Below are 25,886 nucleotides of genomic sequence, written 5' to 3'. Positions count from 1 at the left end.
TTATCATCAGCTTGATATATATAAGAGGAAGCCAAGTCTCAGAGGAGGTAAAGAACTTCCTTGTGGGGCTGGAGAGCTGGCTCAGCTGTTAAGAGCACTGACTGCTCTTCCAGAGGACCTGGGTTCAAATCCCAGCACTCACATGGTGGCTAACAACCATCCATAACTGCAATTCCAGAGTTTCTTGATTCCCAGCACTCACATGGTGGCTAACAACCATCCATAACTCCAATTCCAGGGGATCCAACACCCGCTTCTGACCTGTGCGGGCATTGCATGACATGGGTGCACTTACATACATGCAGGCAATACACTCATACATATAAAATGAAAAGAATACCAGTTCCAGGGGATCCAACAGCCTCTTCTGTCTTCTGTGGGCATTGCATGACACAGGTGCCACTTACCTACACATAGGCAATAGACGCATAAACATAAATTAAAAATAATAAATAAAATATTTAAAAAGAAAAGAAAAGAACTTCCCTGAAGTCTTATGGATAACTTAGATTTGCCCTGTGGTCTACCTCCAAGCCACACGCCATATCATTCTGCCTCTTGAGGCTCTGGCGTCCGCAGCCCAGTGTCCAGCCAGTCTTGCTGCTGAGGTTGCTTCCCCTGACTGTCGTGCAGACCTCTTTGGGTAAGAGTAACAGTGACTGCATGCAGTGACCAAGAACCTGGGCAGCTAACTGCCCGGGTTGGAGTCCTACCTCTGCTGCTTAGTATCTCTGTCACCTTGGCATGCTACTTAAAGTCCCTGGTCCTCAGTTCTTCCTCTGGGAGAAGGAGAGGGGAGTGACAGCAGCATCCTGAACATCTTTGTGACGTAACAGTATAAATCAGATCATGCATCCAAGGCACTTGGCTCAGTGCCTGGAGTACTCATGAAATGTTGGCTATTGTATTTAAGCAACAGGAGAATTTATTGATACCTGCAAAACAAACCACAGAAGAGCCAGGACTCAGACATCAGAGTCCAACTGTGTTTATCTTTTCACAATCTCTCTCTCTCTCTCTCTCTCTCTCTCTCTCAAAATCTCCCTTTCCCTCCCTCCATGCCCTTCCCTCTTGCCCATCTCATTCTTTCTTTTCTCCTTCTTGCCTCATGCCAACTTTTCTCTCAAGTCTATGACCCCAAGATGTGGGCCAACAGGCCTTGAATAGAATGGTCATGTTAAAATACAAGGCACCTAGTTAGGTGTGAATGTCAGATAAACAATGGATAATTTTTTAGTATGTCTATCTGCCAGATTATTTGAATTTTGCAATTGAATAAGATGGACATTTGGGGAGCTTACCTTCTAACTGAAGACCCACACAACAAGGAAATAAATGATCTAGCAAATAAAAAGCAATCTCTTCTGTAACAAAGGTAAACTGGTATGGAAGGTGGGACACTGGGGTCGAATAGTCAGTGATGCTTCGCTTGCTAGACATCCCTGGGGAAAGTGCCTACAGGTCATAGTGCCCTCCCCTCCTCACTGCTCCTTCACCCAACTCAACTTCATCTTATGAGGGAGGAATGTGCCAGGGAAGGGGCCAGCCAAGGCATAGACCCAAAGTCAGGACTGAGCTTAGAATGACGGAGGCCACTCAAGGGTGCTCGAGAAGAAGATGGTATGAGTGGAGCAATCCAGTAGACAGGCACCATTCTGCACAGCCTTTTAGATCAGAGAAAGGAGTTTGGGTTTTTTTCAGTTTTAAGTAGAGGAGAAGATTCTCTAATTCATTTTTTTTTTCTGAGACATGGCTCCCTGTACCCCAAGCTGGCTTGAAACTTGCTAGATAGCCCAGGCTAGCCTTCAACTCACAGAGATCCACCTGCCTCTACCTCCCAAGTGCTGGGACTAAAGGCATGTGCCTCCATGCCCAGCCCTAAATTTCTTTCTTTTTTTTTTTTTTTTTAAAGTATAGGAGTGTTCTGTCTACATGCATCTAAGTGTACCACATGCCTGCAATGCTCATGGAGGTCAGAAGAGGGCATCAGATTCCCTGAAAATGGAGTTATAGACAGTTGTTAGCTACCTTGTGGGTACTGGAAAATGAACCTGGATCCTCTGCAAGAGCAGCCAGTGCTCTTAACCTCTGAGCCATCTCTCCAACCCATCTAATTCACTTTTTGTTTATGTGTCTGTTTATATTTTTTGAGACAGGGTCTCACTATATAACCTTGGCTGGCCTAGAACTCTCTATGTAGACCAGACTGGCCTTAAACTCACAGAACTCTGCCTGTCTCTGCCTCTGCCCCACAAGTGACTGCTGGGATTAAAGGCATGCACTGCCATGCCTGGCTCTAATTCACTCTTTGAAGAAATCAGTCTGTTGACTCTCTGAGGAGTGGGTTGTAGGTGAAGGACAGGGTGGGGCAGAAGCCATCGGAAGACCACTCACTGCAGAAGTAGGCAGTAGATGACAGAGGAAGCCTTGGAGAGGGTGGAGGTGACGTTGGACCATTTCCTGTAGGTTGTGGAGGTAGAGCAGGTAGGTCTCACTGAAGGACTGAATGTGAACTCTGTGAGAGAGAGAGAAACAGAGAGAGAGAGAGAGGAATTGGGGACTTGTCCCTGATTTTTGGCATGAGCAATTTTCTGAAGGGAAACTGCTGCTTGGGGTCCTGGTGTGAGGGAGGCATTTCTACCTTCTGTTTGACAGACAGGGGAGAGAGTGAAAAAATTAAAATTCAATATTCAATGTATTATTTTTAGTTTTTGTACATGAGTGTATTGCCTGCATGTATGTAAGTGCACCTATGTCATGCAATGCCCATGGAGGTCAGAAGACAATGTCAGATCCCCTGGAACTGGAGTTACAGACAGTTATTAATTGCCATCTGAGTGCTGGGAATTGAACCCGGGTTCTCTGCAAGAGCAGCTAGCGCTCTTAACTGCTAAGCCATCTCTCCAGCCCCTCAATATTCAGTTTTACTAAAAATAAAGTATTATAGGCATAATGCAATAAGTTAAGAAAAATATCTTCATAATACAATCTACAGAAAATAAGTCTAGACAGTGTTTTTGGCTGTAAGTCTCATGAGGATGGGGGACACATGACCCTGAAAGGATGTGCCACACTTTGGAATCTCTGGCCTAGATGATGAGGCAAGGAGTATGTGAGGGGCAAGGGGTAGATGTAGAGTTTTTCCAAGTGTGTGTGTGTGTGTGTGTGTGTGTGTGTGCTTTATTTGGTAGTTACTGTTCTAGCTCATGGCTTTTAAGAAGACATGTTATTAAAAATTGAAATAAAAACGTTAAGAAATTTGAAAAAAGTCAAAAACCCCCAAAAGTGGAGGAAAAGCCCTTCCCAGACACCTGCCACATCAGCAAAACTGCCTACAACTGCACTGTCAGCAGCTGAGGATGCCCTTCAAAGGAGGGCATAATCCAAGATGGCCGACACACGGCACAGGGAGTATTTGAGGACAGGGCACACTTACTTCCCAGGGAGCAACCTTTGGCCACTGGAGAACTTGCTTTCAGTTTTGAAAATGCTCATGCAGTGCTAGGGCATTTTCGAGTATCAGAGTAAGGGGTCAGGAACACAGCCATCTGGGGAGAGGCTGATCCAGATGATACAGGGTCCTGCCTGCATGTGAAGCTTGGAAGGAAAGCTGGAGAAGGCTTGTGTGACCAACGATCAATCGTCCACTAAGCCCTATGCATAGAAGACACACTGCCCAGTACTGCTATGCTTTATCCCATTCAATATCCTGACAACTCTGAGAGCTGGGGCTGCTTCCTGATTTACCCACAAAAAGGAAAACGAGGTTTTAGAGAGATTAAGTAACTTCTTCAAAGAGGTCGCCCAGCCAGTAAGTGTGGGGTCAGGATTTGAATTCAAGCATCTTGCATAAGAAAGAAATCTTGGCTCCTGTTGGCCCTATGGCTTAACCTCCAGACCCTCTCCCCAGTTCCATTTCCCTTGGCTCCCAAAACCATCCTATCCCTAAATACAAGGGTTTGGGGCAACTCCAGGTCAGCGCCCAGGGCCTAGTATGAAGTCCTTTGCACTAAAAACTGGGACCCAACCTTGTACCCAGTTCTCAGTATTGTCTCCTGACCTGATTATTACGTCATTAAGTGGTCTGCATCCCTGGAGCCCTGTATTTGAACTGTAGCCTAAAGCCTGGAACTCTGCTGCCCACTGTGACCTGACTTTGATCTCTGTCCTGCTTGTACACCATGAGACTCCTGTCCCCAAGTGTCCCATTGGGGCTCTGCCTGATGAACACCTGCTGCCCACCATCCCTGGGGAGAGTGCTCCAGGGTCACAGAGCTTGCCCATTCTCACGGCTCCTTCACCTGACTCAACCCTTCTAAGCCCTGGCAACTGGATCCGTGTCCCTGGGCTTGGCCGTGCCCCAGAGGAGAAGCCTGAGGCCTGTGCTTGTCTCCTGGGGTGCCTAAGGAATGAAATCCACAGTGGCTGGCTGCTATGGCTGCTGTTCAGATTTGTATTTAGTTTTTTTAAAGCTTGTAGCTCTTCAGAGCTTTCAATGTGCCAGGTCCTGGATTAATCATGTAAAGTGGATTCCCTCATGTAACCTTCCCACAGCCCTGTTTGCAGTAAAGAAAAGCTACTGGTGTTGCTTAGTGTGCTCATCTGCTCCCACACCAAAGGCTCTATTGACAGGTCCGGGAGCCTGAGACCCCAGAACCCAGAAGATCAGCGTCTTCTCTGGCCTGCCCCACTGTTTTTCCCTAGGACCTGGGGCCACTGCCCCTCAGGAGGCCAGATGCAGGTTCTGCTAAGGCAAAAAGGCTGCAGAATTGTGTCCCCTGTCCTCCAGGGCTATAGGGACTGGCCTCACTCACAGCTCTGCCCTGGCACAGTGGCCTGTGGGTCTTCTCACAACTGTCTGTTTCTGGGTCCTGTAATAATGGCCTCAGCTGGCCAAGATGGGGCCAGCTCAGCAGATTCCCCCAGCTGTTACTCCTGGAGCGTGACCACTCAGCTATCGGCATCTGAAGACACTTCAATAGTTCTGGGTGGGGAGGGCTGACATTCTCTTGGCCCCAGAAGGTGCAGACAGAGTTGGTGAAGGTCCTCCATCTCCCTAGGGGTCTGGAGTACTTGGAGACCCAGCCTCTCCTTGCGCCTGGGCTTCTGGGTGGTGTATCCATGTAGGCAGAAAGCAGAGACCACTCCGTGCCTTTTGAACAGGAAGAATTTAACACAGGGAGTAGGTTTCACAGGTGAAAGACACACTCCAGAGATTAGCAGCAGCACATGACAACACTTAAGCTGGGGGACCTAGAGAAGAGCAGTGCCCAGCAAATACCAGAAGCATAGATAGGCATGTCCAGTGGGACTTGGAGCCATGAACTAGGACTACGCAGAGTCCACCCACTGGCAGACAAGCAGAAAGAGGGAATACCTTGGCTTCTTCCACCACTAGCTAATACCTCGCATGGACCCAACCTATGACCAGAGAGCAAAGGCAATCACAGTACACAGCTTCCAGAGCAGGGAACAAACAAGCAAGACCCCTCCTTTGGAGCCAGGAGAGTCTCAGCAGGATTGGCTGCAATTCTTAGGCTCCCTCTGCTTGAGCCTGGGATTCAGGGATGGCTCCAAACTGCAGCCACTGGGAAGAGCTCACTTGCTACTTGTGGGCCTCAAGGAGACTCAAGATCCCTGAAGACTGAAGACAGGAAGGGAAATTAATGCCCAGTGAGGTAAAGATATGAAAAAAAATCTTCAGAGAAGATTCTCCACCCAGGATCATGAACTCACATCCAAGCATCAGGTGCAAAGACAGAGTCTGTGGTAGATTACATGATCTCCACGAAAAAGACCAAAGCTGGGCATGGTGGCTTATGCCTGTAACCCCAGTACTCAGGACGCTGAGGCAGGAAGATTGCTGCAAGTGTGAGGCCAGCCTGGGCTATGAGACCCTTAAAAAAAAAAAAAAAAAATCAAAACAAAACAAAGAAACAAACAAAAATAACCCCCCTGGCTTCTAGCCTCTCTTGAAAAGTCAGCCCAACTGGTGTCACTGTGATGCAGCAGCAACTGGCTTGAGCCTAGAAACTGCAGCTCTTTAGACTTGCTATGCATGCTCCAGTCCAATGCAGGAGCCACCACACCCTAATGTCTCTCTCCTGGCCTTCCTGACTCTCTCCCCCAGCACCACTGGCATTTGACCCCAAAGGCACCTCCCAGTCCTGGATGGCAGACTAAAGAGCCCTGCTGCCCCCTGGTGGTCACAATTCACACATTCCATCCATGCACATCAGCTATACATACTCTGATACCATCCACTGCCATTTCACTGATTGTCCCCCTTAATCCTTAACAACTCTTGAGAAAGGGAATTTCCATACAGAAATGTTCATAAATGACCACTAAGAAGACAGATGAGCCATTGGAACATGCTGAAGATGAGGTGGTATTATGTGACACTTTCTGGAGAGACACACATAGGGAACCCCAAACAAAGCAAAGTAAGGATACCAACACGGTCCAACTTGGTAAATGATTGAGTTTATTGGGGTTACTTTCAGGATTATGGGTGAGGGTTTACTTAGAGAAGCAGAAATGACTCAAAGACAGCTGCATCACCAAAAGTCCACCAGAACATGGGTGACTGCTTGTGAGAGCAGGAAACCTGGAGGCAGCTCACCAGGCTGCAGAGGGTCCATTTCAGGCAGCTTGGCTGGTCTGAGCCTCTTCTAAGAAACCCAGGTGGCCTATGAGTGTATCTAGGTAGTCTTTAGGATTTGTATATACTTGATGAGAGAGGGGCCTGGTGTATCCGGTTGGTTACAGGGACTTCCTGAAGCTCAGGAGTTATTTCTGGAGCTTAACAGCTTCCCTGCATGTTTTGCCTCAAGCTTCTCTCCAAGATGGAAGGTTTTAATTCAGAGAAAATTAGCACACAATTGGAAGCCAGCTTTGGAAAGGAGAGGGGCAAAGAGGGAAGCTATGTGTGGTAATTAGATGACCAGGGTTGTGGATAAAGTTTAGTAGTAGAATGCTTCCCTAGCATACACAAGGCCCACAGTAATCTCCAGTCTCTTAAAATGAAAAGGCAAGTTCAGGTGGGTAGATTGTTCAGGTCCTAGGTCCAGGATGTTATCAGGAGTGGATTTCAGTCCTTGCCTTATCCTTTGTCCAAATGCTTTGTGTGTTACTCTGCCACAACAGTTCCTAAGGTGACCCTTCTGTACTAGAAACTAGGACCTGAGTAAAGACAGCTGGGGATCCCCTGAGATAAATTTGAATTCTCCAATGAGTACTTTATGGACTTGATGGGAGAACAGGCAGGCTGGAGGCCCTCATTAAACTTCTTCACATATAGAGGCTGTGGTGAATACATCTGCTAATTGCCTATGATCAAGTATGCTCTGGACTGGCTTTTCTAAGGCAAAGTCTCCCCTGGCTAGAAAAACATCTCTTTTGTTTGCTTTCCCTAATCCTGCTTCTCCACAAGGCCCTGCATCTGCCCCACTTTCTCCAGCAAAGCCTCTCATGACCACCTCAGCCCTCTCAGATCAATCTCTGAGCACCTGTCAGCCTGATCCATAGCAGCCTCTAATGCTAATGGCACTGTGTCTTGCAGGACCAGAAAACAGCATGATGCTAGTGTACCTCCAAACAGTAGATTTTACAAAGGCAGGGTTTTAGTACTCCTGCCCACTCTGTGATGTTTATCTATGTAATATGAATTGAACAGCTCTAATTTGGAGGTCATGCCAAAGGCTTAGAAGGTTCTAGAATGAAGCAAACTCCTTAGCCTTGTAGAGTGTGCAGTCATCCCTGGGCACATCAGACACCCAGCCAGAGAGCACAGTGAAGCTCCTCACCATGCTGGCCTAACTACCTCATCTCTCACTGCCCCTGCCACACCTCTATACATACTGTGTTCTGGCTCCACAACATTTCAGTTCTGTGACCTGTTGCACTTGCTTCGCCTCTGGCCTGTGCATATGTCCTCCTAACCACCTAACCCCAGGTGCCTACTGGGTCTAAGGTCACATATTACTTCTTTAGGGAGTCTTCCTTGGCCACCAAGTCTGGGTCAGAGACCAGCTCCTCCCTGGGCCTCAGCCTGCCCTGTCCTGACACTCATACTCAGAACTGATTGATGACTTGTCTACATCTCCCTGCCCAGACTATGGGTTTGGGAAGGCCACAGCCCATCTGTCTCCCCAGCATCTAAGTCCAATTCTTGGAGGCACCAAGGCTGTACAGAAATGAACACTCGAAGGGACAAGGTGCCATTTTCACATCTAGCAAGTACAGTGAACGGTACACTGGCCAATGATTGGAGTCACACAAATTCCAAGGCTACAGTCATCTTTGAAGTCTTTTATTGCTAGCAGTTCACAGCAGTTGCTCACCGAGTCAGTGCTCGTCACATTGCTCAAGAATTCATTCATCTTCCCTTCCTCGTGTCCAAAACTAAGTTGGAGCTCAATGAGTTAAAGGGCTATGACTCCACTGTGAGGAGCGGGGAGTATTGTGTGAACCATCCTTCAAGTCTTGGGAGTTTTGTTCCATTCTTAGGCAACTATCTTTGTGAGTTTGCATGTGACAGCCCAAGAGTGAAATAAATAAGACACAGTGCAATGGTTCTAGGCATTGGGGGTAAAAGGCACATTACACACAGTCCCCTGGAGGAAATCCAGGCCGTGCTCTATCTTCCCAGTACGCCTGCTCTCACTCTCCAGTGGCTTTTAATCTCATCCCCTGGCCTGAGAAACCATAACCCACATGCTACTGAATGCATTTTTATTTTCCTTTCATGAAATAGCCTTGGTTCTAAGCACATTTCATTTTTTCCCCTGACGCCTACAAGAATATCCAATTTTCTTCAGGTCCCTTTTAATGGCACTTAATAAATATACATTCTGGGACCTGACAGAACAGGCTGCCCTATTTCAAACTGCCTCTAAGGCTTCCTGCTTAGACAGCTAGTACAAAGCTCAGCTGGGGCACAGCCTAACTTACCAGCCCCCACCTCTGACCCCAGGTCTAGCTGTTCCTCCCTGCATGTCTAGGGAAGAAGTCTTCAATATGACTGCATGTGAGATTCACCTGGTTAGCTTCCTGAAGTCCGAGGCCACAACCATGCCCAGGTCAATGACATCAGCCTCTCTGTGTGGGCTCCTGGTTTTCAGCACAGTTCAGAGCTGCCGGTATAACTGCAGCGAGCATCCACACTGTAGAGGCTGAGCTAGAGTCCCAGCACACAACAAGCTGTCAGTAAAAGCCTGGGAAGGTGCAGGTGCATTTCTGACTTTTCATTGCCTCCTTCGTGCTCCTTAGTTTTACCAGAAGTCTGAGCAGGACACAGAAAGGAAACATACTGGGAGCATCCTGTGAAGTACATTTTGGATTGGGAAAGGGACTGCAGAGACTCTCTTGCTTCATGCAGAGTCTTCATGCTTTAACAAGCCCAGGGGAGGCATGTTACAGACTGTCTGACACAGACAAGCATGTCTTTCTCAAGAGCCCTTCAGAAGCCAGAACTAACAGCACAAGCACTCTGGTTATAACACAGAGGCATTCTTGGAAATAAATCTGCTTGTTTTACACACTCTCAAGAGGGTCGATTCCAAACATGTCAGTTGTACAACAATCCCAGTGAACTGATCACCTTTTTCCTCTCTCTGGGGATCTTGCAATGATTCTTGGTCTAAATGCAACAGCCTAGGAACACTGCCCCAGTGGACTCAGCTTCCTGGAACAAGGTCTGCTTTTAAGGGACTTCTGTTCCAGGTTTGAGAAATGACTTACTCATCAAGTTCAAGATACTTGGACATTGGCTGCCTAGACTGTAATACTGTCATGTGCCACACAGCTGTCAGCTACAAGCTAAGACTGAGTGTTCAATAGCTGGGACTCTATATCATGGTCCCATGGTTATGTCACCCAGTGACATCACAGTCTTCTTTGTACACTCCATTGTGTTCATAAAACCCCCAACAGGGCATTCACTGGTATGTGTTCCTACTGTTAATCCATGCTGTGGCGTGTTGAAAAGGTCCCCGAGGCTGAGCCTGGGTTTAGGACGAAGGGTACTGTTGGTGTGGGCATGAGGGATGGCAAGAGAACTGCTTCCCTCTACAGCCTGGGCCAGCCACTGGCTGGGGCCATTCTGACACCATTAATCATTTTTACATTGGTGTCGCACTCCCCAGTTGACAAGGGACCTCTGCATTGTCAACCTCATGTCATCCTCACCGCATCCTGTAAATTACATCTTTCTAGGTGGAAAGCTGCAGCTATGGCCTACGTCTAAGGCCTGGCAGCCACCTAATCTTATGCCATCTGCTGTCTCCAGGCCCTCAGAGGCAAACCTGAAGCCACTGGGAGTCTCTGGCTCTTCTATCCAGAACCAGGAAAGCAAGTCATTCCTCACCTTTCCCACCTACCAGGCAGTAGTCACCTGCCTCACAGGGTTTCTGCTATGATTGATTGCCAAATCCCTTTGTCTCCTAGTCCAGAGAAAACAGCAATGGAGTACATCACTGCCAACAGCCTCTTATACCCAACTAACCGATCCTCAAATTCCCCTCTTCCCTGGAACCACCTAAGTTTGCCCATATACATTCCCAAACCCTGAGTGGGTCACACCCACTCCTGAGCCCCATAGAGAATCTCCTGGGAACCAGGATCCATGGCTTCTCCCTTGAGCAGAATTCCCCATGGCTCATTGCCTGAGATAGCTCAGCTTAAGGCAGGAAGAAAGAAAAGATGACTGGTCAGTAATGGCGTCTCCTGGTAGTGCTGTAGGAAGTGTGCTGCTGAGCCAGGCATTCTGAACTTCTTCAACAACACCTGCACCTGAAACTACCTGCCTGACACACAGGCAACATTCACCCCAGTCAGTGGTCAGCTCCCAGGGGCATGAAGAAGGCCCAGGAAAGACCTCCTGCCAGCTGTGGTAAGTCCTGACTAATCAGCCGTGACCTGCTTGGAATGACTTCTCTATGCAGACATGAGTGATCTTGCTGGAGCCTTCTATGCCCTCATGCCAGGTACTCTGCAAGGCCCGATCATCTCTTCCTGCTGCCTTCTGAGTGTCCTTCACTTCTCTTCACCTTCCACTTTGCTTTTGCCAGGTCACAGCCTCTAAGCCTCTCCCTTCCCATGGCAATGGAGGCTCCAAGGAGGATACCCTAAGAAGGCAGAGTCCAGCCCCAGGAAGCTGGGCTTGGGCTGCTGACCAGGAAGCTGGAAGGCACATATCCCCTCTGTCCATTCACTTCTACCAGGCTCCATTCTGGGTTCCCCTTCTTGTCCTGGGCCTCCAGGATGGTCACAGGCTGGCCTGCCTGTAGACTCACTTCATGACTGCTCCTGGCCACAAAGGGGTATGCTGCCACCACCTGAAAGACATGGGGTGACATAGAAATATCAGGATGGCAGACAGCCAAAGTCAATCCTGACAGAGCACCACACATATATCCCCCACCTCTGGTCTCTGTTACTGAGCATCCATCACCTCTCAAGCACATCTTTGCACTAGAGACAACCATGTCTTGCTAGTACCATAGACACTAATCACTATGTGGCTGCCTCTGCTCTAGCACTTTTCTGGTCTTTGATTTTTGGTTGTGAGTCTGAGCCTTTAACAGCTATGCCAGCTCTCCAGCCCAGTCTTTGGTTTTTGTAACAATCCCAACCCTGCCATTTGCCCCATTTTCTCAGATAAGGAAGTGGAGACTTAGAAAAGTCATGGAACTCATTCATAGTCACATAGCTGTGGAGCCAGCCCTGCCTGGCTGCAGAACACGTGTGCTTGAACCCCTGAAGCCATGTCACCAGGCAGCCTCTGCAGTCTCTCACTCCCCAGATCTAAGGCGTTTGTTTGTCTATCCAGGTCAGCTTCTTACCAAGGACTAGTGACAGGGGTTTGGAAGACATGGTTACCTTTTAGGACTGAGCACTGAACCAGAGGAGAGAAGAGTAGAGGACATCTATTAAGCTACTGTCTGTACCATCGTATACACGTGTCAGTGATGCTATCCTGCCATCTGGGTTACTGAGGGAACAGAGTGAATGAGTACATACACAGGGTTTCCTACAGTGCCTGGTGCAGTATAAGGGCCTAGTCAGTGCAGCTAGCTTTGACTCTCTTTACCATTAGTGTGACTGGGGGTGAAGCTTTAGGAACAATAAGCAGTATGGGAGTGTCTCCTAGGAGTCCACAGAGGCCCCAGGAAGAGAAGGGGTAGATGGACCAGTGAGCTCTACCATCAAGCCCCTCAGCAGAGCTTCTGCCCATGTTCCCCAGAGCCAGAGGACAGCAGCGACCTCACTCCCCTCCTCAGAGGGGCTAGTCTGGGGCTGAGTAGGGTGGTCAGGGCCCTAGTGAGACTCCTGAAGGTCCTTTGTAGCCCCTGGTGCATGACTTCTGGCTGATGGGTGTGGCAGGAGCTATACACATCCCAGGTACTGGCTCTAGGCTCCTCGGGCATCCCATAACCTGTCCTCAGTGTCCCTGAGTCCAGTCTTTCTGTCACTCACATTTAATCTTTGAAGCTCCCTCTTTACTGTGGACAGCTGAGAGAACAGACTCTCTACAACAAGACCTGTTTCACTCTACTGGCTCATTCAATCCTCCCAATAACCCCAAGGTCTGCTTGAGAGGTCAAGGACTCTGCCCCTGCCAAGCCAAACCCTTTAATGGCACTGAGGATGGAGCCCAGGGATGCGCATATCCTCAGTAGTCTCTCCCTCCCCAGAACTAAAGGGTAATTTAGCCCAGGCCAAGCATTCTACCACTGCTATATTCCCACCATTCATCTTCTTTTCCTTTATCTTTTTTTTAGATATTATTCATATCCCATAACATCCCTTTAAAGTGTATAATTTAGTAGCTTTTCGGATATTCACAGATATGTGTGACCATTACCATTATCTAATTCCAGAATGCACTCATCTTGCCAAAATTGCATACCAGTTAGCAGTCTTTCCCCCTCCCTCTCCCCTTAGCCGCTGCCAAGCACAAACCTACATTCTTTGCCCACTGATTTACCTACTGCAGACATTCATGAGTGGGCTCCTGCCCTATGTGGTTTCCCATGTTCCTGCTCCTCCTTGCATGATGATACTACTTTGTCCCTTTTTGTGACTAAAAAATATTCTGTGGTGTTGTAGAACACTATTCTCTGAGCACAACAGTCTTCCTCTTCATCAAAACATCTGTGACTCCCTACAGGTCCCCAAGATGTTGACTGCTGATATTCCCTCATAGAAGAAGAGGGCCACTGGACCCTCACTGAGATTCTAGCTACTCTCTCCTGTACCTCTCAGCCATTCGTATATAATTCTGAGCTAAGTATATGTGGTCTCATGGTCTCTGGAGATGCTAGAGTATGTAGATAATAGAAGGTTAACTGAAGAGGGGGTCCTATCTATGCAGCTATATAGAAGTTATTATCCATGCTCTCCATCCATGACTCTCCAGCTGCTTTAGGGTCACTCATGCCTCAACTGTGCTCTGTGAATAAGCCCAATCAACTCTTCAGTTCCCCCAAGTTGAACACTGGTAGAATTGTACTTTGGTTTGTCATTGGTGAGCCATAAGGCGGAAACAGAGGTTTGTTTATGTCTCCAGATGAGTTCTTGACACACCACTATTCCACATTTGGATTATCCATTTATACTAACGGAGGCTTGGTTCTTATGAATATCACTACCAGGAATATGTGTGCCTATGCTGCCTACTGCTTTCATGAAGACGACTGACATCTCATCAAGGTTGCAGGGCTCTGCTGGCTTGTCCCTGCAGACTTCGCAGGAGAACCTCAGTCCTCTCTGCCTCCACTCTCCCTCTAGCCTCTGGCTGCATCAGTTCCTCCTGCATCCTCTCCTGTCACTGGTTTGCATATGTCATGTGTGCTTTTTGGAGAATTCCTGCTCTGGACACCCCAGTTTATCCAGTTATTCCTACTTGCCCTTCCTATATGAGAAAGGCACCATTCTTCTCAGGAAAACCCCTCATACCTGGAGCTCTGGAACTTACCACAGCTAATAACTTTGCAGTTGTTCATAAACTCAGCCTGGTAATCACAGTTTCCCCTCAGATTGGAAGTTTGAGCAGGATCTTTACTTGCTTGTCTATCATTGTCCCTACCAGTTAGTACCACACCTGGCGAATGCTAAGTGAATGGAAGACTCTCACTTGTTCTATGATGGGGGATGAGGAATTGACTCTCTGGTATTCATGTGGTTGCATGGAGGCCCCTCTCCCTGAGTCCCATCCTTGGTCAGGACAGGCACTTGTCACTGATCACAGCTTAGCCTCACAAGTAGATGACCCCTCAGATAGGAGGAGTGTGCATGGAAGAGGAAATCCAAGCCCCAGTCCAGGAAGATGACGGAAGAAAGCCCTCAGCTCTATTCCAAACTCACCTGGGTCATGGCCTGGACAGTGGGGCTGGGGGCTGGGGTGGGCTCTGGTGTTAGGAGTTGGAAGTTCTCATGTGGCGCAACCAGCCCTCTGAGCGCCTTCTCACTAGGAGCCATGTGGTACAACTGCAGTTTTCTGGCTGACACATACCCCCGGTGTCCTAGGAAACATGCAGAGGGTTGAATGACTGCTGGCCACCTTCCCCTCCCTTTGAAGCGATGGGGAAGGCCAGTGGATGTGATCACTCTCTACCTGCTGCTTGCTTGCCCCCATGACAGAGGCTTCCTAGTGGATCAACCCACCGGATTTGAAACATCTGACAGAGAATTTCATCCTTGGCCTGGTATGGACAGGGTGTCCTGGTAGTAGCACTCCTTTTCCTGGCCCTCTAGTGGCCACCCAAAGCAAGGCTCTGTCCCCTCCCCACCGTGGGGTTGCCTGGTTTCTCTCCTAGTGACACTTCCTTCTGGGTTCCTTGTCAATGCAGTTACCCCGGTGCTATCCCGCTTCCTGGATACCGGACCATCATGTGCTTACAGTCTGCATATAAATCTAATGTTGCTGTGTCACTGTCACTATCTCCATCTCATGCTGATGTAGCTAAGCTGAGAGAAGCTCCTAGTCTCCCTGAGATCGCCCAATTAGGAAACGGTGGAGCTGAGGCCCAGCCCTGTGTTCAGGGCCCAGGATCTTGCTTTAGTATTCCTTATATCCTTTCTCCACATCTGTGTATTCTGAATGGTTATATAATTTTCTAGCTTATTTATTTTAAAAATACTTTTATTATTATTAGACAGTCTATGATGACCTTGAACTTGTGGTCATTCTCCTGCCTCTGCCTCCCAAATGCTGGGATTACAGGCATGCACCACCATACCTGGCTCCACTTAATTATTTTAAATTGTCTCCCTTTTTAAAAAAATCTGGCCTGGTACCATACAATAATATCAATACAATCATGGACTAGTTGTATTTTATTTTTTAATGCATATTAAGGTATTTAAGTAACAATGATATTATGTCTGAAGAAGGAAATAACTGTGTGTGGGTCTCCAACAATAAATCCCATGCAACCTTCATCTTTAGAATACACTGCTGGAGCCGGCCATGGTGGCACTCACCTGTAGCCCCAGCATTTGGGAGGCAGAGGAAGGTGGGTAGGTGGATCTCTGTGCATTCAAGGCCAACCTGGTCTACATAGTGAGTTCCAGGCCAGCTGGTGCCCAAAGCAGGGAAAGCTGGAAAGGCTGGGGAGATACTGGCAGACCCAGTTGCTGAGCTTGAGAGAGAAAAAAAACAGGACATTTTAACCTGTGTAAGGTTCAAGGATTCAGAGGAAAAGACAGATAGTAGTAAAAAAGAGATGACCTAAAAATAAAAGTAGCTAAAGCTGCCCCTCAGGGCTACAGGAAGACCTTGTCTCAAAAAGAAAAAAGAAAAAAAAAACCAATACACTGCTGGGCCATTTTTCTTATCCTGGGCTCACAGTTTCAAAGGGCCCCCAGACCTGACCCCAAGGTCATGACCAATAGAGAGGAGCAGGATCTCCCCGACCTCATCCTGGCTTCACTCCTATTAGTGTGGCTGGGACCCAAGCATCCTTTCCTAATGCACATCCCCATCTCTCTGTTCAAGTCCTTTCACATATCTGACCACCCCAAGAGCCTGCAAGGTCCCCAAAGCAGGTCCTGTTATCTGCACAGCACCCAGGTACTTGATGAGGGAGGCTGCAGTGGAAAATAGGATCTTCTTTTTCACGTTTCATGCACCACTGAGTCACTCTAAACTGACTGAGTTCCAATTCTTGCATCTATCACTGAGTTTATCCCATTATGGATTTGCACTGCCAGACTCTGGCATACAAGAGCATCTATCTAGCCTTCCCAAAAGGATATGAAGGGCCCAAGAGGCCCACATACCCCCTGTGTCCACCAGCCAGCGACTGCTGTTGCCTTTGGTATCCTTGTTTTGTAGAAGGGCCACAATTTGGCCCCGTGGCAGTGTCAGGTCCAGGGTCCCAGTCCCACTGATGTTGCTCATCACCTGGTATAGCTTCCCAGGGCCATACTTGGTCAGGAGAGCCTGCATCTGGTATTCAGAGCCTGGGAGAAGAGGCTGGGAAGGCAAACAGACACGGGAACTTGGGTTAAGAGTCAAGGATGGGTTACTGAGTCTATCCAGCCCTACTCTGTCATTGAAGAGCCCATTCTAATGGAGACAACCATACCTTCTACTACATGGCTGACCCTTATCTTCCAAAGGCATTTTAGAAAAAACTTCAAACTAACTCAAGAGTAGAATTTTGTCAGTAATAGAACTCATAAGATTGGGTCCTAAATTCACCTACAACCCAAAGTTAAGAACAGGAAATATCTTGTTCAGGAATTTGAACACTACCAGACTGTGGGCTTCATGGTATACCAGGTCTCAGCCATCTAGAATCTTCAGAGGCCAATACAGAACCAGCACTAGCCCTCTACACACCTGTGATTAGGGACAACTAGTTGAGACTCTGAAGTTTCCAGCCTACATGTATTGGGCACCTACTGTATTCACGACAGTGGAGTACATTTGATGACTGGTGAAGCCAGAATGCAGGACAATTTTGCTCAAATAGAAATTGACGTATGTTCTCCCTCATATGTGGCTCCTAGCACCAAATCCTTTTAAATTCCAGGTCCTTTTAATAAGATGATGCTATACAGCAGTCCCCTCTGCATGAAATAACTACCTACCACCATCACGACTTTGGCTGAGCCTGATCACTAAACATGGTCACAATTGGGCTTATTGATGGTTATGCTCATTCAATAAAGGAGTGCCAAGCAGGGTCACTGGACCCTCACCTGAGTATCCAGCCACTCTTCCCAGCCAACTAGTCCAGCCTTGGAAGACAAAATAAAAATGAGGAATATCCCAATAGAGGGATGCTTTTGGAAGTCCTTGTCAAGAAAATCCAATGAACTCTCATATGAACATTTGAAAATTGCCCTGTTCTGACTTTTTTCTAATTCCCTGTTTAGAACTTGTAATGCTAATTTCTCTTGCCTTTACTTCTCTTTCAAATCTCCCATTCATGATTCAAGGACTTTCTTTTCCCCTTAGAGACAAGAGCTATGCAATTTGGGAGTCTTTTAGATAGACCCACTGAAGGGGTACTCCAATTGCCTCACCCTGCGTCCTTGTTCAGCATGGAAGAAGCCAGAGCAGTCGGTGTCCCTATTCCCTATTGGCAATTTGGGTAACCTCTTCAGAGGATGATATGATAAGAATAGGAATTAGGAATTGGCTAGGCAGTTAGGGGAGAAAGACCCCAAAGAAATGTAGCCAGTTTCTTGGCTAAAAGTCAAAATGTCCTTGGTCCTGTCAACAACATACTCTGTTCCAAAGGCCAAAAATGTCAAAAGTATTTGGGAGCTTGTATCTAACCCTTAAGAGGGGGAAATGGGAATGTTGGAGGGGAGGGAGTGGGCATGGATTTGATCAAAACACCTTATATGCATGTATGAAATTCTCAATAAAGTTTTTGTAAAAGTTAAAAAAAAATTGCTCTGTAGCTGGGAAGAGGGGTTTAGGGACAATTTCAGCTTATCCTCAACCTGCTGGCATTTCCTTTGTTTTTCCATTTACGGTTTTCAGCAAAAGTATAAACAAGAAGGGGCTCAGGAGTGATTGTCTCTTTTCTATAAAACTAATGAGAAACGAAAGATGTTAAATGTATACATTTAGCATATTCTCTACTTATACATAGTATTTGTGTGTGTGTGTATGTGTGCGTGTGTGTGTGTGTGTGCACCCGTGTACTTGCGCATTCATCATGTTCCATGTGATTATCGTGGAGTAGGGAGGTGTTGGGTAAAGGGCAGGTGGAGGTGTCCATCAGAGACATCTGGATGCGGACTTTGTTACGTACTCTACTGTTGATGCAGAGTCGGCTTAAAGAATCAGGATGGTGTTGATGTAGCTCAGTGGCAGAACTCCTGCTTAGCATGCACCAGGCCCTGTGGGCAACTCCAGCACCACAGAAAAAAGAACAGAAAAGATAAGCAAGACAGCCAGATGTTTCTAAACAAAAACATAGAGGCAAGGCAGTTTTATCAGAATTACGGTCATGGGTTGGTATTTTTCCAAAGAGGTAGTGTTGATAGGAGTATAAAAGCCAGTAGAAAGCTGAGTGCACAAGCCTGTAATCCCAGCACTTGGGAGGCTGAAGCAGGAGGATTTCAAGGTCAGGGTAAGACTGGGCTACCTGTCTCAAAAGCAGATGAAAACCACAAACTGTAAAACCAGTGCACAGAAGGCCTGACCACGAGGGCTGCTCCAAGGCTATCCCACTTCTGCTGGGCTTTGTGCCCACAGCCAGATCAGGGAGGAGTCTGTGCATGCATGGAAGGGAGGGAGGCTGGGTGAGGGTGTCTGTTCCTAACTGCAGCACATAGGGTGTTTCTTCTTTTTTTGAATTTATGTGACTTCTAATCTTTTCTACAATAGGATGGAATGCTTGTCCAATAACAAACATGTTACTTTAAGTATTCATTTTCTGTCTCCCCTCCCTTTTCCCACAGTTGTAGGGTCCATGGCCACCCTGTAAGACTTCTGCTGGTTTTACTGAGGGGTGGGAGGCTGAGGTGTGGACAGATGGCACCAGGAGGCAGCTTGTCCCCTCTGGCTGACATTATTCCCTGGCCTTCTGTGTCCTCTGGCATAAAGACCACCTTAGCCTGTGGCACCCTGCTGGTCCCGTCACTTGCTCCTCTGTGTCGCTGAACCTCTGGTCGCTCCTGGGGAATCATGGTGCTGCTTTGTGACCTTTCACATATGTGAATGAATGAAGTTCCACTTTTCTCAAATCCAGATTTGCCACATTCCCCCTGATTTTTATAGCTGCTGCAGGCCAAGACTCAGCTATGTAGGAAGATCAAGGCCCCTTGAGGCATATGAAACCCTGTCTCAAAAAATAAACAAAATAAAATAACACAGGCCAGGTGTGCTCTTCGGGTAGATCATGAGATAGCTTTTCCTTATATTTTATGTAAAAATACTTTTTTAAAAAGCAAGCTGGAGAGATGGCTCAGCTGTTAAGAGCACTGACTGCTCTTGCAGAGGACCCGGGTTTGATTCCCAGCACCCACAGGGCAGCTATGAACCATCCTTAACTCCAGTTCCAGGGGAATCCGAAGCCTTCTTCTGACCTCCACAGCATTGTACGACACGTGCAGGCAATACACTCACACACAAAAAATAAAAATGATATTTTTTAAAAAAGAAAGAGACCAGCATGGTAGCCCATGCCTTTAGTCCCAGCACTTGGGAGACAGAGGCAGGCAGAGCTCTGTGAGTTCAAGGCCAGCCTGGTCTACATAGTGAGTTCTAGGCCAGCTGGGGCTACAGAAAGACCCAGTCTCAAAAAAACCAAATAAATAAATAAATAAATAAATAAATACAAACAAGCTATAGGGCCTGGAGAGATGAGTCAGTGGTTAAGAGCACTGGCTGCTCTTGCAGAGGACCTGAGTTTGGTTCATAGCACCCACACGGCAGCTAACAACTCTCTATATCTATAGTTCCAGGGAATCCAACACTCTCTTCTGGCCTCTGCAGGCACTGCATACATGGTTCCACTTATATACATGCAGGCAAAACACTCATACACATAAAATAAATATAAAATTTAAAATGTACCATTCAAAAAGAAAAAAATTTTAGGGGCTGGGGAGATGGTTCAGTAGTTAAGAGCACTGGCTATTCTCACAGAAAACCGGGGTTCAGTTCCCAGCACCCATATGGTGGCTAATAATAGTCTTTAACTCCAGTTCCAGGGAATCCGATGCCCTCTTCTGACCTGCACAGGCATTGCATGACATGGGTGCACTTATATATGGAGGCAAAACACTCATATACATAAAAATAAATAAATAAATAATAAATAAATATTTTGGGGCCTTTTTGAGACAGTGTCTCCCTATAGCCCCAGGTGACGTAGAACTCACTACATAGAACAGGCTGGCCTTGATCTCACAAAGATCCACCTGCCTCTGCCTCCTGAGTGCTGGGACTAAAGGCATGCACCACCACGTCCAGCTAATTTTTAAAAATATTTTATTTATTATTTTTATTTTATGCGTATGCGTGTATTGCCTGCATGTAGGTAAGTACGCCCGTGTCGTGCAATGCCCACAGAGGTCGGAAGAGGCTGTCGGATCCCCTGGGACTGGAGTTACAGACGGTTGTTAGCTGCCATGTGGGTGGTGGGATTCGAACCCGGATCTTCTGCAAACAGCTAGTGTTCTTAACCACTGAGCTATCTCCCCAGCCTCCAGCTAAAGTTTTTAAAAAGAAAATTGGAATGCCTTCTTAAAGTGATGCTAGAGCTTGAGCCCAGGGCCCTGCATATGCCAGGCAAATTGCACTGAGCTACATGCACCGAACTATATGGGTTTTTTAAAACAACTTATTTTGTGTTCTGAGACAAGGTCTTACAATGTAGTTTTGACTGGCCTGAAATTAACTATGTAGCCCAGGTTGGCCTCCAATTGTTGGCATTCCTCCTGCCTCTTCCTCCCCAGTACTGGGATTACATGTATGTATCATCATGCCCATAAGTTTTCTTATTCTTGACCTTAGTTAGGCTCATTGGCCATGAAGAGTAGATGAATGTTTGGCTAAGAATCCTACCTACCTCCAGCTCGCAGAAAGAAAGAAGAAGCAGAAAGAGAAAATGTTTCCATTAGTAACAGGAGAGAAAAAGAGAAAGGAAGGGATCAAGTCTCACCCCCAGCAGATGAAGAGCTGAACAGTCTTCAGGGGGGAGAGAGAGACACTTACTTGAGTGCTGGGGTGTGGCAGCACCTTCTCGAAGTTCTCTTGAAAGGAGTGAAGCTGGCTACAGGTCTGGCCTAGTGTGTCCTCCAGCAGCTTCCGGAAGTCAGGCTCCGGGGCACGGTGGTGGGGCAGCTGGGTGGGAAGATGTTGTCAGCAGAGCCTCTGTGGGAGAAGAGGCCAAGGGGTGCCTTGGGCACCTACACTCTAAACCCAGAAGTCTAGCTGCTGTTTTTGTCTGTCCATTGGCCCCTTCCATAGGGTCACACTAGTTCCTCCGACATGACACTGCACTCATAGGTTTGGTAATCCCAACATCTCTGCCCCTTAACCACTGTGCTTGGTTCAAGGCCCGTCAGAGTCCTTCTATCAGATGTGTTGTTTGAAAGCTGAGGACGGTGAGCGGTGAGGGCACAGGCTTGCAGCCTTCCCTGTCTCCCACCAGGCAGACACAAAGCCTGCCTAAAAACAAACGCTGCCAGAAACGGAAGCTGGCAGGAGACAGAGAGAAAGGTGGAGCCCTGACAACATCACGATTCTGCACTGATGGTGCTGGGGTCCTAACCCTGCCTGGTCTCTGCTTACACAGATCAGGCCACTGCATTCTTCATGCACCAGCTCTTTTGGCTTCGATGTATGTCACCTGCAACCCAGAGAGTTAGAAGAAATACTCCACCGTGAGAGAGCAACCCTGTTATGGAACTCCTACATTCTCATCAGACAACCCAGGAGAGAGTGAGACTCCACAGCTAACAGGAATGTGTCCCTAGATTTTCCTAGGTTGCAGTGAGAGGACAGTTTCTGCCATGTAGGCCTGGCCAGGCACCACAGGAACGGGTCCAAGTGAATGGCCCATTGGATACAGATAAGAGAGATTTGACAGCCATCCCACACAGACCCTGGCCATCCATAGTACAGGACCAACCAGGAGCTTCCCCCTCTGCTTCTCCTCTTTTTGTGGCTATAAACGACTTCCCCCTGCCTACAACCCCAGTCCTGGCTGTCCAAGCTACAGACTAGGCAGGAGGGAGGGACTGGGGAAGAGTGAAATATTGTTCAGTCAGATTCACTCTTCTGTCTTTATGCACAGGGCTGGACTCACTTTAGCTCAGAAAGAGTGCCTTGTACTAAATACTGGGAGGGCAAGAAGAGGGGCCACTCATGCTGCAGCACTCTGACTAAAGAGAAACATGGATTCCCACCACTCTGGCAGAAGGCAGGCTCTCATAAGAACTGTGCAGTACTTTGTCCTAAATTCTACTGGTATACAAAAGATGGAGGGAGTGGGCCCCACACTTCCGGAGAAACAGGAATCCTGAGAGCTTCGTCACTGTACGTTAGACATAAAGAAAGGCCTGGGAGACACTGGAGGTGAGTTTTCAGGCTGAGGAGGGATGTGTGCAAAGGGACATAGTGACACTCACACTGTGTGCTGGAGAGAGGTGCTGCAGGAGCAGAGGGGGCTATGGAGTGGAAAGTTGGCAGGGGTGGAGCAGTAACATGGTAGGGAGGTCAGGATGAGGGAGAATGGGGGTGGGGAATCAGATGGCAAGGAAACACAGGAGGGAGGCCTTGGAGCATGGAAATTGCTCCGAGGCCTGATCCATGAGCCCTTCAGTTCTGATAGTCACATCACAGAGTGAAATGTGGAATTAGCTGCATAGTCCCTCCTGTACCAACTGGACTTCTAAATTCTACAATGAAAGTTTGCACTCAGAGATTCATGCAGAGCTCTTTGGAATCTGTGCCTTCAATGAATAGCTACTTTTTACAGGCTCTTGAGTATTTGTTTAGAGCTCAGACACAGAAATTGCACAGTAAGATTTCAGAGCCTACTGCCATCTGTGTGTCCTTGCACAAGCTACCTTACCTCTGAGCCTTGGCTGCTTTGAAATGAGGACAATCATAAAATACACTGTATAAGATTGCTTGAGGATTCAGTGAGTTAATCCTGGAAAGGGCTCCATGACATGAGCTGGCCAGGAGGCGGGTGCTAGAAGTAACAGTAATAATCCCAGCTGGAGACATCTGCTCCTGACTAGGTAAGAGGCCTCCTGTCATATCCTCCAGAGATGGGTCACTGTTTCCCAGAAAAACCTCCTCTGCTTCTAAGTCCCAGGATTTCGGGTGGCCTAGAGTCCTAGCCCTGCCCATCTTGATGGTTTGACCCCACTGGAGGAGGGAGAACAGACATGAAAGAGATCCCCAGAGTCCCTGGATCCAGACCTACTCTTGTCCATTTCTACCCTGCCAAAAGGTGGCTGAAGAGCCTAGGGTCTTGCCTGTCTGTGTCCCACAGTGGCCCCAGTCCCACTGGTCTTACCTGGACCATGCTGCTCTCTGCCCTCCGTAGCACCTGATCAGCAAGGTCCCTCTGGAGGGCCACAAATGAGTGCAGGATCTGGGTCAGCCACTGCATGACCAGTTGGTTGAACTTTGGGAGTTCGGCCACTAGCAAGGAGTTGAGTGCCTGGTATGTGTGTCTGGCTTCCTCCTCCTCATAGGTCACGCTGCCCACGTCCAACAATTTCTCTTCCACTCGCTCAAAGTCCAGAAGTTTGTCCAGACGTTTCTTGATTAGGTTCTGAGGGCCGACCAGGGCTCTGGTCAGGCTGCACAGTGGCTTCCACACCAGGCCTTCCAGCCGCTGCTTCTGCAAGGAGAAGGGATGTTGGGAGCTAGGGTAGAAGATTGCAGAGGACAGGGACTAGTGGAGGGTACCGTGGGTGGAGTCAGGCAATTTGGTTCCAAGCACTTTCCTTAGGTTGTGGCTTGTCTCATATCCTAACCCCCAACTTCCTAAACTGTGGATTACAATCCCATATAGGGTGTCAAGAAAAAATTTGGAAATAGTAAAAGTTTTCTGAACATACAATGACCCCAAATTAATTTTGTATTGCTTATTTATATTACATAATGTTCTCAGCATTGACGACTATAAAATCAAATGTTGATCAACTCTGAAAACCTTTGAAGATGTTCTGTGTCCTACAGTGTCAAATATTCAAATATTCAACCAAGATTTAACTCTTTATGTAAAAAGAAACACATCATCTCAACACATATAGATTTACTTTCATCTTTAATAAATAGTGAACGTATATGCATGCTTTAAAATAAACTTATGACTTATTAGCCAGTGATCTATTATTGAACATATCTATATAGCCAGATTCACATAAAAATTTCTCGGGTGCAGAGGTGGCATGTGGAAAAGGGTTAAGAAGCCGTGCTCTAGCTCTCTAGGCCTTGGGCTGCTAATCTGAAAACAGGGATGGTGTAGAATGGGCCCACAAAGCACAGCCAGGGAGGGCGCTCAACTCTGTCACTTCTTAGTTGCTATGAAAAGAGCTTGAAAGAGATTTGGTACAGAATGATAGTCAAGGGTCTAATCTTTGGGACTCAGACCCTAATGTGCCATTGACCATCTGTGTAAATGACCCAGGAGATGACACTCTCTGGGCCTCAAGCTTCTATCTGCAGAATGGGGCTATTGATAGTGTCTCTCTCAAAGCATGTGCCAAGGTATAAATGAGGTGCAGAATGGGAAGGGTGGGCATGGAGCCTGGCAGAGGGTGCAGCTCACTGCACATTCGCTGGACTATTTTTATCAGCAAGTGCAGGAATAGCACTCCCTCCCCTGCTGGATGTGACACTTGTATGAAGTACTTGACTTCTAAATATTACTCTTGTCAGTTCTGCCACCTGCCTGACAGAGAAAGAAGGAAAAGTCCCACTCACAAACTCCAGGAAGACCTCAAGCTGAAGGTCTCTCGCCAGGCTTCGGTACTGCTCTGCAGGACCCCCGGAGATGTCCAGACTGCATTCATGTGGCCGGAATTGGAGGAAAACCTGGACCAAAGTCAGCAGGAGACAGGCAGTCTTACTCTTAACCCTCAATTCAGCAGCACCCCCAAGCAGTTGTCCAGGCCCTCTATACACACCTCCTCATGAGGTGTGTAAGCAAGCAGACTTTTCTGACCCTGCTAAACCTGGGGGCTTAGAGGGGCCTCCCTGAGCCTGTCTTGAAGACTTCTGAGCATCACCCCTACCTGTAAGCCATGTGGGTGATTCTTTTGCCATGTGCCTATTGTGTAGATTCTATTAGCAGTTTTCTGTAACTCAATGAACTGCTCCAATTCAAATCAGTGCACTGAAAAGAAAAAGCCAGCTGGGCATAGTGGCCCCCACACCTTTACTCTTAGCACTCTTGAGGCAGAGGCAGGTGGATCTCTCTGTGAGTTCCTAGACCATCCTGGTCTACACAGTGAGTTCTAGGACAGCTATTGAGACGCTGTCTCAAAAGAAAAAAAAAAAAGGAAAAAAGAAAAACAAGGCCTGGAGAGAAAGCTCAGTGGTTAAGAGCACTGGCTGCTCTTGCAGAGAACCTGGGTTCAGTTTCCAGCACCCACATGGTAGCTAACAACAGTCTAACTCCAGTTCTGGAGCACTCCATGGGCACTGCAGGCACACGGTGCGCATACATACATGCAGGCAAAACAGTCATATACATAAAATAAAAATGAACAAATAAATAAATAGAAAGAAAAGAAAAGAAAAAAAGAAAGGCCTAGGTCAGTGAGTAAAGATGCTTACTGGCAAACCCAACAAACTGAATTCAATTCACAGTCTCCACATGGTGGAAGGGGAAAACCACAAGTTGTCCTCTGACCGACCACATATGCCCAATGGTGTGCAC

General features: G+C 47.5%; 1 protein-coding gene across 4 annotated transcripts in view; it reads right to left on the bottom strand.

Moving 5' to 3' along the window:
• Positions 1–8,309: 8,309 nt before the first annotated feature.
• The window catches only part of Arhgef37 (Rho guanine nucleotide exchange factor 37), a 55,293-nt gene continuing 37,716 nt past the window's right edge, over positions 8,310–25,886 (bottom strand). For 3 of the 4 annotated variants that reach the window (XM_008837908.3, XM_017799326.2, XM_017799327.2), the window contains 6 exons: positions 24,929–25,039; positions 23,511–23,840; positions 21,194–21,322; positions 16,288–16,483; positions 14,371–14,528; positions 8,310–11,339 (listed from right to left, as the gene is read on the bottom strand). In XM_008837908.3, the coding sequence (XP_008836130.1) occupies positions 11,130–11,339; positions 14,371–14,528; positions 16,288–16,483; positions 21,194–21,322; positions 23,511–23,840; positions 24,929–25,039 (1,134 nt within the window). In that variant the 3' untranslated portion in view covers positions 8,310–11,129. The remainder of the gene's footprint in view (positions 11,340–14,370; positions 14,529–16,287; positions 16,484–21,193; positions 21,323–23,510; positions 23,841–24,928; positions 25,040–25,886) is intronic. The other variant, XM_029565830.1, reaches the window with a different exon arrangement.

This window comes from Nannospalax galili, unplaced genomic scaffold, assembly GCF_000622305.1.
Source record: "Nannospalax galili isolate Female #2095 unplaced genomic scaffold, S.galili_v1.0 scaffold19, whole genome shotgun sequence".
In the NCBI taxonomy this organism is placed as follows: domain Eukaryota; kingdom Metazoa; phylum Chordata; class Mammalia; order Rodentia; family Spalacidae; genus Nannospalax; species Nannospalax galili.
The sequence above is the reverse complement of the archived record's forward strand: the minus strand, read 5'-3'. Positions and strand labels throughout refer to the sequence as shown.